The sequence below is a fragment of the Megalops cyprinoides genome, chromosome 12 (genome assembly GCF_013368585.1).
Source record: "Megalops cyprinoides isolate fMegCyp1 chromosome 12, fMegCyp1.pri, whole genome shotgun sequence".
In the NCBI taxonomy this organism is placed as follows: domain Eukaryota; kingdom Metazoa; phylum Chordata; class Actinopteri; order Elopiformes; family Megalopidae; genus Megalops; species Megalops cyprinoides.
Genome location: NC_050594.1, coordinates 14,300,057 through 14,318,498, shown reverse-complemented (window position 1 = coordinate 14,318,498; position 18,442 = coordinate 14,300,057). Strand labels below are relative to the sequence as shown.

The 18,442-nt window shown below is 42.3% G+C and overlaps 1 protein-coding gene across 1 annotated transcript; it reads left to right on the top strand.

Annotated features, from left to right (window-relative positions):
- Window positions 1–10,339: 10,339 nt before the first annotated feature.
- ctsl.1 (cathepsin L.1) lies at window positions 10,340–17,572 on the top strand. The gene is made up of 9 exons (XM_036541975.1): window positions 10,340–10,374; window positions 10,560–10,660; window positions 13,525–13,667; window positions 14,231–14,428; window positions 14,608–14,799; window positions 15,330–15,495; window positions 15,618–15,723; window positions 15,950–16,051; window positions 17,044–17,572. The coding sequence occupies exons 2-8, from the start codon at window positions 10,561–10,563 to the stop codon at window positions 16,047–16,049; spliced, it is 1,005 nt and encodes a 334-aa protein (XP_036397868.1). The 5' UTR covers window positions 10,340–10,374; window position 10,560; the 3' UTR covers window positions 16,050–16,051; window positions 17,044–17,572.
- Window positions 17,573–18,442: the final 870 nt, after the last annotated feature.

Sequence of the window (18,442 nt, the reverse complement as noted above, 5' to 3'; positions counted from 1 at the left end):
TTGAACACACACACACACACACATACACACACAATCACACATGGATATGGACACAGAGAGACATACACACACATGGACATAGAAGCACACACATTTGAACACACACACACACACACACATACACACACCCTAACCCTTGCACACATATGTTTCTCACCCACTCTAGGTTTAAGCATGGGACCTAAACTGGCACAGTGTGAACAGACATTAACCCCAAAGTTGCCAGTCACTGTTATGCTCCCCCTGCTGTGTGTCCCTCCCTGGTTAGCCTACAGCTAACATCACATGCACAGCTTGAGTGACAGGAAATTGTCACCTTCTCGTTGGAAATTCCTCATCCAGAATTCCTTGTGAGGTTGGTTGGAGATGGAGGCAGGGGAAGGGAGGGGGGTGGGGGGGTGGGGGGGTAGTTTGGGTGACACAGGGCAAGGATGCGCTCCCCATGGCGAAGGCTGCGTGTCACATGGTCAAACAGCGATGATTAACGACTGCTCGGGTTCCATATCAGCTACATGGTGTTGCTGCCACAGAATTTCGGGCATGAAAATGAGATCACTTCCCTGTTTGGGAGGGTGTTTAGGTATTTGGTGGGGGGGGGGCAGGGGCGGTCAGTGGTTCAGGGATGATGGCGTAGTACTGGTGTATTCTCTGCGCCCGTTTCTGTCGTCCGTCTTTCTGCAATAACGTCCCGAGCCCTCCATGACTGTCCCTGTGATGTCATTGAGTGACACCCATGGGAAACGGCGGAGTCAGGGAGAGAGAGAGAGAGAGAGTGAGACAGAGAGGGTGATAACGAGAGAGACTGAGGAAATGAGAGTGAGACATGCAGAGGGGGAAGGAGTAGTGAGAGATGAGAAAGAGAGAGGGAGGGAGGGAAAGAGGGAGAGGGGCAACCATGGAACTCCTGCTGACCCCTCGTGCGCTGTCTCCGTGCAGAATCCCCTGCAGTGGCAGAGCCGTGATTTACATGGCGGTGACATCATGGAGACCGCAGCTATTTTTATTGAGCGGTTAAACTGCAAGGCGAGCCCACGGTGCTACACCTGTCCGACCGGTGAGGGACTGGGACATGTACCAAAAAAAAAGAAATATCACATTCTTCTGGCTTTTTGTGCTGAGATTGGCTTCAATACCGTTCCACCATTTCACATTAACTGCATGTCTGTCTGAAACTGTGGGTTTGAGTGAATAGAGCGTGACAGAAATGTAATTTCTTACAACAGTAACTTTTTGTTTAGTTTCCCCGAGACTTTTCTTTCTTTTCATGCCTGCACTCTACAGCTCTAAGCTAACACTGCACGCAACTTGTCGTCCCACAATGCTGGGAATGGAGCATATAAATTTTAAATATAAGCTGCACACCTGTTGGAACAGCCTCATGACTAGCACGCTGCTCCAATCCCCTCCCTGGAGAGTTGTGTGGAGGGGGGCTGCATGTGTGTATGTGGTGTGTGGGGAGGGGTTATTCCAAACCCCCTGCCCTGTAGCCTGATCACAGTGTGATCACACGCTGTCTGGTCCCTCTCCAGCCCCTAAAAACGGTAAACGGTAACTGGGACGAGTCACCAGAGCTCCTACTGGATGATGTCAGCTCCCTGAACTGTGATTGGCTGCTCATGTGCTAATGTTTGCTCCGCCTATGACTTCCTGGCCTAGTGTGTACATGTAGGCTGTGCTGTGATCCATGAAAAAAAAATCTATTAATACTAAAGGTAATAATAGCGATTGTATTAATAATATAGCTTTTCTGCTGTGAGATGGGGAGGTTTAACCTTTGACTGCAGCTAAGAATAAAGAAATAACAGAATCTGCAGTGCAAATTTAACTGGTGGGCCGGATCTTTCTTTAGTTTTTGGTGACAAATCAATGTTGTGGCTAAGCACTTGGCCTTGCAGCCTGAAGGTTTCAGATTCAGGCCTCTGAGGAGCAGCCGTACCCTCGAGTAATGCTCTCAACCTGAAATTTCTGAAGCAAATATCGAGCTGTACAAATGGATAATCTGTGAAATGTGAGATAATAAGTCACTGTGGGAAAGCGTGCCAGCCAAACAACCAACAACACCACACTAGAATCTGATGTTCTGTGGTCTTTCCGATAGAAGAGTCAGTGTGTATGCCTCCTCTTCCCACTGTGCTGGGGTTGTGTGTGTCCGTGTATTGTAGCATGAGGCTGGTTTGGGGCCTTTTAAAATGGAAAATTACCACTGAGATCTCCAGTATTGCACGGGAGAATATTTTTGGGATGTAATATAACAATCAGTTTATGATGCAGAGCCCAGCTCCCCCTCAAGAAAATGTTTTCGTTGCCATGGTGACACCCATTGACAGAGGGTGCTGTTAATCCCAAAATATATCTGTGCACCAACTGTACTTGATTAAATTTCACATGCTTAGACAAAAAAAAGAAAAAGCAAGGGATTTTCCAAAAAGTTACCATTTGAGATGAATGACATTCAAAGACATATTTAAAGATATGCACCACAAAGGCATGCTGGTACCACATATTGTGTGCAGTATTTCACTTCTGGTGATGAATTGTGACCCAGCCGGCCATAATGGTATGTGAGACGTACCAGAAGGGTCAAACAGGCCCACCTGCAGGAAGCGGACACTGAAAGAGAACCCAGTGAGGAGTGCTTGTGTCACTGTGTGTGCGTGTATCCCTTTGTGTAGGCGTGAGGCGTGAGGGGATTATGTGAGATTGTGTAGAGGGTTTTAGCGAGCTAATTAGCACAATGAGCATTGTAATGAGGCCTCCGTGACTGTGGGGAGAGGCGGAAAATAGGGCCTGCTCCTACAGGCAATTCTGCCTAATCAATCGATAAAACCCGTGCTGATTCTTCACAACACAATAGACCCTAATAAGAAGCCAGTCATTACAGACCCCTTCCCATATGTGTGTGAGTGTGTGTGCATGTGTGTGTGTGTGTGTGTGTGTGTGTGTGTGTGTGTGTGTGTGTGTATGTGTATGCACACAGGTTTGTTTGAAGGATATGGTGTAGTTGGTTATTCAGTGAACTGCCCTCGATGATCAGTTAATAGAAGTACCGAGCCTGCTTTGCATGGCTTTCACCTAATGCCCAAAGATGAGGGGCTGGATTCAGCTAACAGCCTCGTATCAAGAACTCAGAGAGCTAGGTCTTAGAACTTTTTTCAAGGAGACGGTGCTGCCATCTGGTGGTGTGTTCCTAAACTACTTAAGAACTGAAGTGGCTTGGATGTGTGATCTTGCCTTATATGGGCTACATTCAAATGTATTTATACAAATCTCATTCAGTGGCATCACTGATTGACTGCTTGTAGCTGGAAATTGAAGGACATGACACAATTATAATGCAGCTACGTCATTTACGTATACACTCTTCTGATGGGAGTGATTCTTGTATAGCATGGTCTTCTTTTAGATGTTCCTGCTCCTGATTTCATTTTGCCAAAACAAAAGCAGTTCATTTTAGTTGGATTTTACTTTGTGCTTTATTTGAGAGATATTGCTTGCAGAACAGAAAGCCATTAGAATGCAATAGTCCTTATTCTGGTGGGATGAAAACTAAACCCTGATCAAGTGGTAAGCAGCTACATTTGGAGAGCAAAATTCATTTGTCAACACTTTTACCCTTCTTTGTTGCTCTGTAAATTTGTGGGAGGGCTGTGTGAGGGTTATTTATAAACATACATACACACACACACACACACACACACATACACACACACACACAAAGTAACCCCCATGAAATTATTTATATGTTTTATAGGCCTGCTCTGAACAAAGTGATCAGGCAGAGGCTTGTACTGTAGGCTCAGGCGTACAAGGAGAAAACATTTAAACGGAATGGACAAACTCCAGACAGAATTCATTCAGCCTAACAGGAAAGAATGTCATACATACACTAGCATATCTTACTTGTCTTTCAGATCTGTCTGATTACATGTGTAAGCTGGGGAAGTGTGTGGAGCTGACAAGGAAGAAATTGGTTTAGGGATCTGTTGAGTCCTTTTCTGCATCTTAACTCTCAGACAGAGAGAGAGCTACTGCGTCATTCTTTGAAGAAAGATAGAACACAAACGGAAATATCTTCAAAGGTGATGATGTTTCATACTGCCTCTGCCCCCTCACCCCCAACCCCGCCCGCCTAAAAAAAGAAAGAAAAAAAAAAACATTAGAAAAGAACAGAAAAGGAAAGAAATTAAAAAATAGAAAATGGAACAATGCTGTCATGGGCAATGATTCAGAACGGATGTTGGAGTGTAGGTGAGGTGAGCATAGAAGGGTGAGTTCTAGAATGTTCTCATTATTCCGTGTGGGCCTGTGGTGCAGGCTTCAGGGAACACTGCTGACTGCTGAACACTCGGGACTGAGGTTTACTGACAGAGCAGATAGGACACTTTGAGGGAAAGGGGGAAGAAGGGTTGCTTGCATGATTCAGACCTGTCCCTGTGTTTAGCTCCCAAACCACCTTAGTGCAACGCATGCAAACTGGGCCTTTGTACACAACAACGTCAGCTACCATGCAGTGTGTGTGTGTGTGTGTGTGTGTGTGTGTGTGTGTGTGTCCGTGAGAAAAAACGTAACTGTGTAAATTATTCTTAAGTGCTGTGTGTGTATATTTGCACTGTTTGCGTGTGAGTGTAAGTTGCTGTCTGAAATTACTCTGAATTATGACATGGCACATCCGGAGCTGTGTGTGTCATTAACATTGAGCACGCTCATCATCTCAGCCTTCATCATGTGGATTAGGCTTTTGACAGTGAGCAATCAATCTTTCACCATATTTCCCAGCATGCCTTGCGTCTTGGCAGGTCAGACATTCCTGCTACTGATTGATCCTCATTCACTGAACTCTGACTCTTTCTTTGTGCGAGTGATGCGTTTTACTGCGTATATTCCAACTGCTGATCTGCAGTCACATGACCGGGCCATAAACACCTACACACCACGTTTTCTGCCACAGTGCACTGTGGGAGTGGTGGTTTTGCTCTGCAGCGTGAGCATACTCAGTTTGCAGAGTAATGCTTCTAAGGCAGAGGGTCGAGGGCGTTCTAAATGAGAAAGAGGAACTTTAAAATGCCCTGGATTGCTCCCTTTGAAAAAAATGTACATGCATGTACACTTCACACTGGACAGCTCTGCAAGGATCCCAGGACCTCTCATCTCTCCACTCATCGAGATTGATACACCAGTTGCAATTAAAAAGTGTTTACATTGTGTTACAAAGCAAAACAAGTGCTGACTGTGCCATGGTTGTGATCAGTCATTGGTGATCTGAATTCCATTCAAGAAGTGGATAGTCTTAGTGTATGGCTATTGTCTGCTGTTGGAAAACCCCCACATCTGCTCACTGTACCTATAGTACTGGTGTAGAGCTGCCACCAGGAATGAATGGCCTTGCCGCTTTTGTGGTCACCTGTACGGGTACATACACACATACACATACACAAAGTGTTGCTGCATCATGTATAATTAATGCTGCTAAGGTGAGCTCTTCAATACAACGCCTGCCACTTGTTGACTGCCAGTTGGAAGACATGTAAAGACACAAACGGTCATGTGATTACCTGTCCCAGTAGTGAGACGATTCAACACTAACTGAGGTAGAAATGTGTGCGTTGGCTACAACGGACAAATTTGTCCATCGGTCATTCAGGAAAATGTGTTAGCCACAAAGAACAAATTTGTCAATAGGCCATCGATTGAACTGTTTATTCACTTATATTGTTTGGAGAGAATTCCTCTCCTTTACATGTGAAGTTTACATATCATCCTTTTTAATGTGTTAATGCTTTCCTTGTTTGTATATGCTTGAATGGTGTTGTCCATGCACTTGGCCTGGGAAAGTTATTGACCTGGTCTGTCACTGTTGCTCATACAACTTGGATGGACACACATCTGTTCTTTTGTACTGGAAGCCCCTCTGGATAAGTGCATTCTGCTAAATGCAAGTAATGTAATGTAATATACATTTGATGACATCAAATTGCTTCATTCTTTAATATTTAATATTAAAGATAATATTTAATTTCTTTAATATTTAAATATTTTATTCAAAGCTACATGCCATTATGTAGTTTATACTGTGTAGGTAGGCTATAGTTACATTAGTTTGAATTACTGCAGTCCACATAGCCTAAAGGCCACAGTAACGGATAAGGATTGTCTTTGGGGTCCCTACCACTCATTGTAGACACTTTGCCTACAAATCAAAGCTTCTGTGACAAAACCAAAAATACAGGTCTATCTGGTATGCTGCATGATACCTGACTAAACACCCCAGCACATGACAGAAATCCAAACCAGATATAAAACCATATATATATATAAAATCATAAACCTAAATCCTTTGCTGACAAGGAGGTGTCATAAGATGAAAAAGCACAAGAGCCACAGTAGTGTTGACCTGAATCCACAAACCCCATAACCTTTTATTGTAATGATGTGATTGCAGAATTTCCATTTAAGCGGATCACATGTCCGTGTGATTGGGTTTTAAAACGACACGGACTAGGCCGCAAACCCCGCTGCTCTGCTGTTTCCTCAAGATGCGCGTTGTGGTTTAACGCTTGTGGTGGTCGGCTTCTGTTCCTGCTCTGATTCAGAGGTGGGTTTCCTTTGGTGTAAGGCGAGAGGCACACTGCCAGCGTCATAGCGACCCCGGAGAGTGAAAGTGGTAGCGGCACCCCAGCATCCCTCGTGTCTGAAATAGGATCACCTGCCGCCCCGCACAGCTCACAGAGTACGCCTGATGTTGGACATGTGATGAGAAGCCGAGAGGAGTGAGAAATTAACAGCCCACACTTTCAAGATCTGCAAATGTGACAGCCACATCACCATTATTATTACACAGGCTTAGCCTGATAGCTCCATTAATGCCAAAAAGTGTGACATGACGAAGATTTCTTGAAGCTGGATTTTAAGACCCTGTGCTCTCATATAGACTTTCGTGTTAGGACAGGTACAGATAATGGATACATAGGGTACCTAGGGGTTTGATGCTTAATATATTCCCTGAACTAAATGCAGATGGTCTTGACTGAGCTTTGCAGTATAACCTACTAGATCACTTTCCTTAAAAGTGCTGCAGAGCCTGTGTCACACACCTGATAGGACCAACGTTACAAAATCTCTTTGGTGGATTGAATCAACAAACAGCGGTGGGGAGTTAAGGGCTTGAACTTTGCTGTCTGTGTGTGTGTGAGTGAGAGAGACAGAGCAAGCATGTGCATGCATGTGCAAGTGTGAAAACAACTAAAGAGAATTTTTAACATTGAAAAAACAGTTTCATGTGAGTTCAGCACTGTCTGCCTCATCGTGTGATTTTTATTGCCGACACTTTTTGCACAATCTTTACAGGCTAAACAGAGCTTGTGACTACTGTGAATCCAGAGTCCTGTGAGAAGGCCATGTGACCCGCCCACTACCTGTACTGTAATAAAACACAAATCTATAAGAAAAAAACCCTGTCTGGATAAATGCTTGGCAGTTGATTAGAGACGACACATCCCAGTCACCCTGAATGACCAATGCTTGCTCTTCTCTAAGCATGTGCTGTGATGATTAAGTGCAGTGCACATATTACAGTGCAGTTCTTGAAAATGGAATGCAAGTATGTGCTCCCTGTAATTGCCACGCGCTGTGGAAGGTTCCGCACTGTATTTCTGCAGAATCGGGGAGTCTGGGCCGACGCACCAGACATGTTTTGAAATCATGGATTCATGCTGTGTGTCATCTCAGGGCCTCAGATCACCTTGATGCTGTCCACTGGTCACTGATGCTGCCCTGTAGGGTTATCATGCACTTATCATAACTCCAGCATGCACAAAGTTGCCTACTATTTCTACCCAGTCTTGCCAGCAACGTTTTTCCCCCTAATTTACTTATTTTTTTTGTAGTAGTAGTAGCTGTTTTGCAGATCAACTGCATAAACCTTCACTGCACCTCAAAACCACCACAAGACCGGGGCTCCTTTAGCTGCAGTGTTTCATCTATGTTCACCGTCAAAACTATTCTGCAGACAAAGCATAGAGTGAGCGGCAGACAAAGCGTGACTTGGAAAAAAAAACAGGAAGTTCAGGGTAGGAAACAGGAAACGCTGTGCCGGTTAAAATGGCAAAAACAGAAATCGCCCATCTGCTTTCATAACCTGTCATCTGGGAGACTGAGGTCAAAGAATGAAGCCCATTTCAAGACTCCGGCTCATACAGCCACTGTGAAGGAGGAGGCTTCACTTGTCCCTCCAAACTGATTGTTTTGTTAAATGTAATTCTGTGGTTTCATGCACTTGTATCTCTACTAGCTAGCTTGTACCTTGTCTGGCCAACTATTGAAATTTGGTCATGCAGCATTTCTAATTGTTGTCTGTTGTAACTGTTGACTCCTTATATGGCTATTTGCTTGTGTTGTGCTCTGCCTCACTTGTAAGTCACTTTGGATAAAAGCGTCTGCCAAATGAATAAATGTAGATGTAAGTGCTATACTTGTGTTTTTAGTGTGTTTAAGGATCTTTCAATTTGCAAGTTTGTCAATAAGTGCACCTCTGGTACCATAGCTAATGTCAACCAATTTAATTTAAACCCGTTAATTGTTTAATTGCAATTGTTTAATTATTGTTTCATAGTGGTCATTGTGTCTAAGAGGCAGCCATTGGTTAATGAGCTGCAAGTACAAGTGTGGCTGGAGAGCAGGAATCACACATTGCGTTGGTTTTTCTGTGTGCTCAATCTAGTTTAATAAATGACAATGATGATGATAATTATTTATATATATATCCATCAATTCATTTTGTAAATATTTATCCAGTGTGCTTTGTGAGGAGTGTCGGCCAGCTTCTCAGTCATGGTATGAAGGTGGCAGATGACAGAGACAGCGACCTTTCGGACATGGTAACAGGCAGGATCTTCCTTCTGGTGCACCGCTCTTAATTCAGACTGTGCCATGCAGGCAGACACGTGAAAAAAGTGTGCATGCAGTGCAGAATTCAGGATGTTCGTGCATGTGGCACTCCTTGTTTACGTAAGCATGGTATTTCCATCTCGATCACTCCAGCAGAAAAAAGGCTGCCTGGCTGGGAACAGAATGTGAAAGACGCACCGCTTCAGGTATCATACTGTGAATTGCTCCTGCTGAATTGCCTTTAGCTATAAACATCACATATACACTACATTGGATACTGCGTTTGTGTTTGTATCAATATATTTTGTACATGTCCCTTACAAATAAATGACTACATGCTTAAAAAAAGGGCACCTGTATGGCTAATACCGTCTCTAAAGGGTATAATGTCATCGGTATGACTCAGTGGCACAAGTGAACCCACAAAACCCTCGCAAACATTGCTCTAACAGTGTGGTAACACATTTCGATGGAGAGAAAAACCTGTAGAAATGGGCCCAATGAGTTTTTCTGGTCTTGACTAAAACCCCCATATCAGACTGAATATTAGCTTCCTGGAGCCAAAGTCTTCTCTCACTGGACAAACATCCTTATCACCAGTTTCTTGATTACTGGTGCACTCTGTGATTGCATTCATAATGAAGATGACAGAGCTTATGTTACCCCCTTCTCTCCATCACTTGTGTGTAGCAGTGTGTTGTAGCTTTTCTTTAGACAACAAAAATGTTCCGGTTTCGTAACACGCAGGTTTTGTATCTACACTTCCATTCATCTAGTTATCGTATGCACTAATCTGTCCATCACTCTGGATTGGAGTGTCCGCCGCATGACTAGATGCAAAGTCAATGTATTTTGTTGACTGGCATTTTGCATGTGATTCGTCTGTGTGTATGTGTTCCTCTACGTGAGGTTCTCTCTGGTATGTTTCTCACCCTGTGTCTGTGGTTTGCCCCCTCCCTATCTTCCCAGAAGAGACGCATTTGCATTGCCTAAGAAACTGAAAGCAAAGCATGTGAAAGCCGCTGATTGGAAAAGCGTGGAGGGGACAGGCTGAAGCACTGTACGCCACAAGCATTAGTCATCAGCTTTCAAGGAAATAAAACATTGCTGTTGGCCCTTTTGTATTTCATAAATTGAGATGCTTTAAATAACACAATGCTTCCCCTTGCCTCGTATATGCAAAACTGAGACAGAAGCAATGGACAAAATTAAGTAACCCTGACCATAAGTTCACACCATTTTTAAATGAGGTGTAAAAGTCAAAACCATAGCTTTTCCCAGAATGCAGACGTTTTGTTTTTCTTGCGTAATATCCCCATTTTGATCCGTAACCCTTGCTCTTTCCTCTCTCGTGTTTATGTGTTTATGCGTTTATGACTGGCACCTGACATGACTCTGCCTCAACCCCCTATAAAAAGGGAGGTTCGCTCACTCCAGCCACCAACAGACTGTGGAAGACGTCCTCTCTCAAGCTCAACATCACAGGAGCAGGTGAGCGGAGACCATCACTTCCTGTCTCTGAAACACTCATCCCCGCCATCTCACAGGTGACTGAGTGAGTGAGAAAGAGAGATATAGAGACAGAGATAAAAGAAAATGATCGAGAGGAAATAGACTGACGCTGTAGCGATATGCAGTGTTGCTGCTCCTGACACGGTTTCTCTTTTTGTACCCAGAATGAAGCTGTTGGTTGTCACTGCTGCCATGCTGGCTGTAGCCAGCGCTGCTAGCCTCTCCCTGGAGGATCTGGAGTTTCACGCATGGAAACTAAAGTTTGGTAAGAAGACAGCAAACTGGTAGTATGGGAATGGTTAGATAAGGACATCTGCTTGGTATGACTTGACCAGGCTTTCTCACAGATCCTGGTTAGAAGTAAGCTAGGACTATATCACATTTCTGGTTAACCCTTTTGTTCAAATACGCAACCTTTCACAGACTAGAGTGAAACTAGACTAGGATCGATCGCATAGATTCAGATAACTTACTAATGTACTAAATTCAAATTACAAAAAAATAAGCAATAGAGGACCTGTTGCCTGCCATAATTCTTATTGTTTTTTCCTCATTTTACAGACATATTAGAACAGTGCTCAAAATTAATCATATATTTATGGAAAGGGTTAGGTCGCATGTGCCAGTCACACACCATGTAACGGCCTTTCACAGATGGCGTTGACGCATAGCATGCCACACTTTCCTCCATATTTATTGAACAATCTGAGGTGGCTTTTGAAGGTAAAGAAGATACGGCAGTATATTATGTTTGGCAGGCAGGGTGTTATTGCAGTATAAGCCTTTATCAAGAGGATTGGCATTCCCTGTAAAACAAATGTAGGTCAGTGATAAGACTTAAATACAGAATTGTGCTACAAATCAACCTCACCTGGAGATACTAGAAAAACTAACAACAGGGAAAGGTGGTTTTTTTTGCAGCTATTTGAGATCTTTATAGGACTCAAGGCAGGGTGTGTTTGTTATAATTACATTTTTAGATATTAAAGCAAAACCTTATTTCCAGTAACTAAAGCTCCATGTATAGCAGTTTCCTCCTTCAGCTGTTTGTTTCAGTAGTTTATGTCTGGGGTAACTACCCAGGTCTTACAGTGACGGTGATCCTGCTTTTTGTTCTGACCAAAAATCAGGTTGATTAATTAAGAATCACTTCAGTAGATCAGCTATTTGCATACAGGAACATGTGAATATAATGTTTTTATATGTCGTCAACGTGTTATGAATTTTGCTATTTGGAGAAAAACATTAACAAGAGACCAAGAAAATCTAGTAAGGTGTGTCTCTGATTTAGTGCAAGCTGACAGTTTTTTTGGTATTGTTATTTGAATGCAAATAATTTCTTAATGTTTTCTATGGATACTGTAAACTTGGTACACCGGGGATATTTTAAGGAACTAAAACAAAATATAATTATGGTATATACATACAGTTTTAATGAATGAATGAATAAATACATAAATAAGTAATATAATATAATATAATATAATATAATATAATATAATATAATATAGGTATCAGTTCTATCAGCAGTTTAAATTGTTTACAATGTCATATGAAAAAATAAAATATGATAAGTTGTTGTTGATGATTTTATTTTAAAATAGGATTTTATAGAATTTTTGAGTTTTATTTAGTTTTAAATTTGTAACTCTGCCAGCAATAAAATGTGAAATGCTGTTGAGACCCCTCTTGTGGACAGAGAGCTACATAACAACTCAATTTTGTTTCTGACAATGAAAACGCCACTGGTCCCGTATTCGTCAAGCGTCTGAGAATTACTCCCAATAGTGCTGCTAAAAGCACTTTGAGGAGTAAAGAGTAAGCAATGGGAGTTATTGATAAAGCTTCCTGTTCCAGCTCTCAGATGGGAGTAAGACCATTTTCTTAAAGTAGATCTGATGATTTTTACGACATGGCAAGTGCCGCAAACGACCGATAGTGATGACATTCTTTCAGAGTTCGTCTCATAAGTTGAGAAAAAGCACAAGAAATAAAAGTTAAAAGGCTGAAGAATTTCAATTTTAAAGCACTGCAATTTGTGCAAACATTTAAAATTATGTGAGCAAATGCCAGAAAATCAGAACGGATGGTTGTACACATCTTGCCTTTGTGGCTGTTTGCCCACTATATGCACTTTTGTTCGTCGCTTTGGATAAAAGCGTCTGCTAAATGAATTAATGTAAACTGTAAATGGATAGTTTCCATTCTTTGTCAATCTGATAACAACAACAATAATTATTTGATTTTTTAAAAAATAATCACAACAATACAATGTTTGTTAAGGCTGTGCGGTTTTATTCCTACATTAGTTCCCGATTTCGCCCGGCTACACGTCCATCATATGCATCAAATGATGTCATGTATAGGGTTCATAAGTTCGCACGTAGTATTGTGGATACGGGAACTGGGCAGCTGGAAGAGGAGGCTTCCTGTTCTCCACGAAAAAATGTGACGACAGCCCTTAAAAACAAGCCACATTATAGGAACTTGTGCAATACTGCACATTATCTGTAAATTGTGTACGCACGTCGGCATATGTGAGATTTCTAGGCCAAAATCCTGGGAGGAAAAATAATAAGAGTAATTAAAAAGGAAAACGATAGTCTTGACAATCATTTTATTATTTGACTATTTAAAAACATAATAATTATATTTGTTACTTTCAAGTGGACTAAGAAACCATTTGTGCAAATTTGCGGGCATTTATTCACATTTATAACATGTGTGATCAAGTTCATAAATTGCAGTTCTATGACAACGTTACTGCTTTTAATGAGTGCATTTTGGGGCATTTTCACAACATATGGGATGAACCGTGAAAAATGTCACCACTAATTGTTAGTTTGTGGCAGGTCCTAAAAATGAACTGAGATCTGCTGTGAGGAAATGATCTTATTCCCACCCGAGAGTAGGATGCTCCATAAATAACTCCCATTGCCCACTCCAAGTAGGGTTTTTTTTTTTTTACTGCTAGAAGTCCTTTTAGCAGGACTCTTAGGAGCAGTCCTCGGATTCTTGATGAATACTAGCCCTGCTCTCACCTGTATGATTTTTTTTTTTATAGGGGGAGCAGTCCCCAGATTCTTGATGAATACTAGCCCTGCTCTCATCTGTATGATTTTTTTATAGGGAAGTCCTATAGCTCCCCTGCAGAGGAGGCGCAGCGCAAACTCACCTGGCTCTCCAACCGAAAGCAGGTCATCGTGCACAACATGCTGGCCGACCAGGGCATCAAGAGCTATCGCCTCGGCATGACCTTCTTTGCTGACATGGTACGGCCTACAATTGCCTGCGCTGCTATGACAGACTGACTGATATATATTATAGTTACTGATATCTGTTTACATGAGAGCAGAGACAGCACTGACATATCAAATGAGACAGCATTGTGGAGTATAAACAGACTGGAACCTACAGTAATGACAAACTTGTGTCATGTTAGAGACAGGGATTTTGGAATAGAGAGTTTTCGGTTTAACCCCAGTGCAAGGCAACATTCTGGTGTAAGTGCGGCCGTATGAATCGAGGATATGCTCCAGCAAATCAAGAACAACAGCAAATAAATCATGTTTTGTAATTTAATGAGCTGCTGCCCAGAATGAGAGCTTACCGTGGCAGGTTCAGGAGAGGAGGAGAACTGGTGTCAGGTAATGGATCCCCCACCCACAGCCATGAAAAAATACCTTGAAGCAATTTGAAGTTTTGAGAAAACCAGTACTGGAGAGGATGTAGCACCTGGCTAGCTGTGTTGTTCTGAAGTGTGCTGTAATGTGTTTTTTTCCATGCCACATCTGATAATACTGTTGCATCCTCTCCTTGGTGTTTACCTCTCTAGGAAAACCAGGAGTACAGACGCACTGCCTTCCATGGCTGCCTGGGCCTTTTCAACACCACCAAGGCTCGCCGTGGCACTACCTTCCTCCGGCAGGCAGGGATCGCAGATCTCCCCACCCAAGTGGACTGGAGGGAAAAGGGCTATGTCACGGACGTCAAGGACCAGAAGCAGTGTGGCTCCTGCTGGGCTTTCAGTGCGGTGAGGGAGGCAATTGGTCTTATAGGCACACAGTATCCATCCCCATCTACCTGTGTATGGGCGTGTGTGTGTTTCTCTGTGTTTGTTTCTTTGTCAGTGGGTCTGTCTTTGTCTCTGTCTATATATTGCTCAGCTGTGCCCCTCTGACTGTGTGCCTTTGTGTGACAACCCTCCTTCAGACGGGCTCTCTGGAGGGGCAGAATTTCAGGAAGACCCAGAAGCTAGTGTCCCTGAGCGAGCAGCAGCTGGTGGACTGCTCTGGGGCCTTTGGAAATATGGGATGCATGGGTGGACTGATGGACCAGGCCTTCAGGTACATCCAGGCCAATGGAGGCATAGACACAGAGGAATCGTACCCATATGAGGCTGAGGTAAGCACACCATCATAACCATGGCCATCATAACCAACACCAAAATCAAAATGCAATAGTACAGGCAAACCTGATTCCAGAGCACTGACAAATAAGTTCAAAACACTGATATTGAAGAGTGCTGACAAACAATGATGAGATACATTCCAGAACACTGATGTTTCAGAGTGATGACATGCAATGGTCAGGCACATTCAAGAACACTGATATTCCAGAATGATGTCAAACAATGGCAAGATACATTCCAGAACACTGATATTCTGGAACACTGCTGCTTAGTGGTGACATTGCAGAACATTGATATTGGCAAACAATGAAACTAGCAGTGAAATTCTAGAATGCTTAGACCCACTGCTGAACCTGCAGTTCGGAGAAACCCTGTTGTGAGTTTCCAGAACACTGACACTCTACATATAGTTTTTAATGTCCCAGCACATTGAAACCTCATTGTGCCTGTAAACACTAAACATGGTTGGTTTCACCCAGAATGCCCTCCTCAGCTCCTTCACTCTGAACTTTCTCAATGGCAGGATGGTAAGTGTCGCTTCAGGCCCGACAGCATTGGTGCCACCTGCTCAGGTTATGTGGATGTGACATCAATGGATGAGCGTTCACTGCAGGAGGCAGTGGCCACCATCGGACCCGTGTCTGTGGCCATCGATGCGGGACACTCCTCCTTCCAGCTCTACCAGTCAGGTGCCATCTTCAGATTTGTGCCCTGTTTTTCGTTTGGTTGCTATGTTATTCAATTCAGCATGACAACAGAAGACCTGCATCACTGACTGGCTGACACAGATTGGTTGCTTCCTGAATTGCAGGTGTCTACAATGAGCCAGAGTGCAGCAGCACAGATCTGGACCATGGTGTGCTGGCCGTGGGATACGGCACGGAGAATGGGAAAGACTACTGGCTGGTGAAGAACAGGTAAACGCAGTGTGTGGCAACATGACTGTATTATTCACCATCTTCTATCAACTCTTTGGTATTTGACAACATGAGCTCTTATTTCAGTCATTTTGCACTTTTGTTTAATATACATTGGTCCAGATAGGTCTAGTATAATTCATTGTAATTCACCTCACAACAGAAGTGGTTGTGCTCTTCTCTATGGGGCCTGCTGTAGGCTGATATGTGTGGTTGTTTTTCACAGCTGGGGCCTTGACTGGGGGGACAACGGCTACATCAAGATGTCCAGGAACAGGGACAACCAGTGTGGCATTGCCACCGCTGCTAGCTACCCTTTGGTCTGAAGGTGAGCAGAACTTACTTCGGGACTTTGTGACTCTGTTGCTGTGTCACAGTTATGAGAAGATTGGTCTTATCTTAAATCTTCATCTTCTGAGAAGGTAGGGCAATGGCTGCACCTGTCAAATCAAACAGTGGACCCATCTGGCTCAAGTTTAATTAATCAGAACTTCAGCAAAATCAAAGCTGGGCTCCAGCAGGACTCTCCATAATAGATGCCATGCCGTGATGCACAAATATTTATGTTTTAAAAAAAAATCCCCAAAATGGCTGTTCCTGTATGAGATGGCAGAATTGGAACCATACTAAGAGCCATTACCTTTAGGCAATTCTGCCTATGATATTTTTTTCTGCCTTTCAGTTTTGCAAATTAAAATAAATTTAATATTATGTAATATTAGATAGATATTGCTGCAACTTAATGGCTAGTACAGAAAGCACGATATAACATTTTAATAAAAAGTTTTGTTGCTGTGGTGACCGACTGTGACTACATGTTGGCCCAGTTTGTTGCTATGGTGACTGACAGTGAATATTCATTGTTCTATAAAAACGAGCCAATGCTGGTAACCTTGGAGATGAAACATCTGCACACTCTATGAAATTCAGGAATTTCAATGTACCAATATTAGCATGTGATGCCCGTAATGGCTTCGACGTTCCAATCCCTTCACAGCTACTCTTATCGAATCTCATACAATCATGCAGGTACCCTGTAAGCTCTATATTTAATTGATGGTAGACTAAAGATTCAATTAATCTATTATTTATTTCAGAATCTCAGGAGAGCAAAAGATGACAGTGGTCTATACTGAGAAGGTTAATACTTAATTACTATAATTTACATAGAATATTCATATGCAACAGGGCCTCAAGGTGGAGTTTGGCCTTTACTATTAGAACAGTGAAATTTTCTATTGTGGATAAATCCTTATGTTGATGGAAAAATGTATTTTACAGAAATCAACATGCCAAACAACTGTTTTCTTTTTTCTACAGATCTGGAATCAGGGTTCTTGTCTGATTGTAGCAGACCTGAAGAGGGAAGAAATGAACTTATTCAATCTTAAATGCAAATACCTCATGATTCTCAGAAGATGACACTGTGATGAGTTTTCAAAATACAAGTTCATTTCAAGCAAATCTTTTTTTTGGTTTAGTTCAGAGTACTGCACCACATTTTTCCCTAGTACTCAGTTGTGCACTTGTGGTCTTTGAGACCTGCCCAGAGCACTTTAATCTTGCAGACAGCTGAAATACTGTCTTAGTGTTTGATAAATAGTTATGAAGGTCTTCAATATTAATGTACTCTATTGAATTGGCAGAAATGTTATATGAGTGTAAACAGCAAGCCAAAGAAGAAAAACATGACAATAAAATGTATACATTTTACCCAGTTACAATGGTTATTATCTGGTATTAAGTGGCTTGACAGACTGCTGTGAAAACAATGCTGCTACAGCAATGTTGCTCTGCCACCACTTCAGTTGATTCTCAAAGCGAAAATGAAAAAAAAAAAAAAAAAAAACAGAACACAATGGGTTCAGATTAAAGCTGCAATAAAGGGAGATCAAAGCTAAATGAAAATGAAAAAAGGAGGTGGTAACCATGATGTGAAAGTGTGAAGGTGGAACAGTGAGAGGTGAAGGGAACGGCCGCAGTCAAAGGGTGTTGTCCAGGGAGAGGAGGGGTTCCAAGTAAGTCTCAGCATAACTGCCCATCTGATTCTATTCCAGCAGAAATACAAAGTAAAGAAGCAAAAAATAAGAATTCTCTGTCAAATGTGTCCAGCATTTGCAGTCAGCTGAAATATTGAAAAAAATGCATACAGCAGATCTGCAACTATGCCTGGAAACAAATAATCTTCATTTTTAACACAGGATGACTGAAGATCTGAGTAAAAGCTCAAAAGTAAAAAATTTCCTCCAAAAACAATCGCAAATGACCAGTAACAACAGAAGAAACATAAAAACCCATGTGGACACTACCCAATGCTAAATCACCACGAACGCATAATGATGGATTCAGAGCTGCAAAGTATATGAGCTTCCCAACAATACAATTTTTGCTGACATTTGTCTGAGTGGATCAATCTCTGAAACATTAATCCCTCTAATCCCAAAAAGAAGCAAAGATTTACTGCAGCAAAATTCTGATTTTATGGACTAACTGGTTTGTTAAACGTATGTTTCAAGATTATCTCCAAAATAATCCCAAACAAACTGGAAAGATACATTCACTCCTTAATTCCCAAAGACCAAAATGGATTTTTAAATGATGTCTCTACAGAATTGCTAAACATTGGCTCCTGTGTGGCTCGGCGGTCAAGGCCGTGAGAGTCCAGACTGACCCCATACAGTCTGGGTATGATCCCTGCAGTGTCATTAGTCATTGGCCA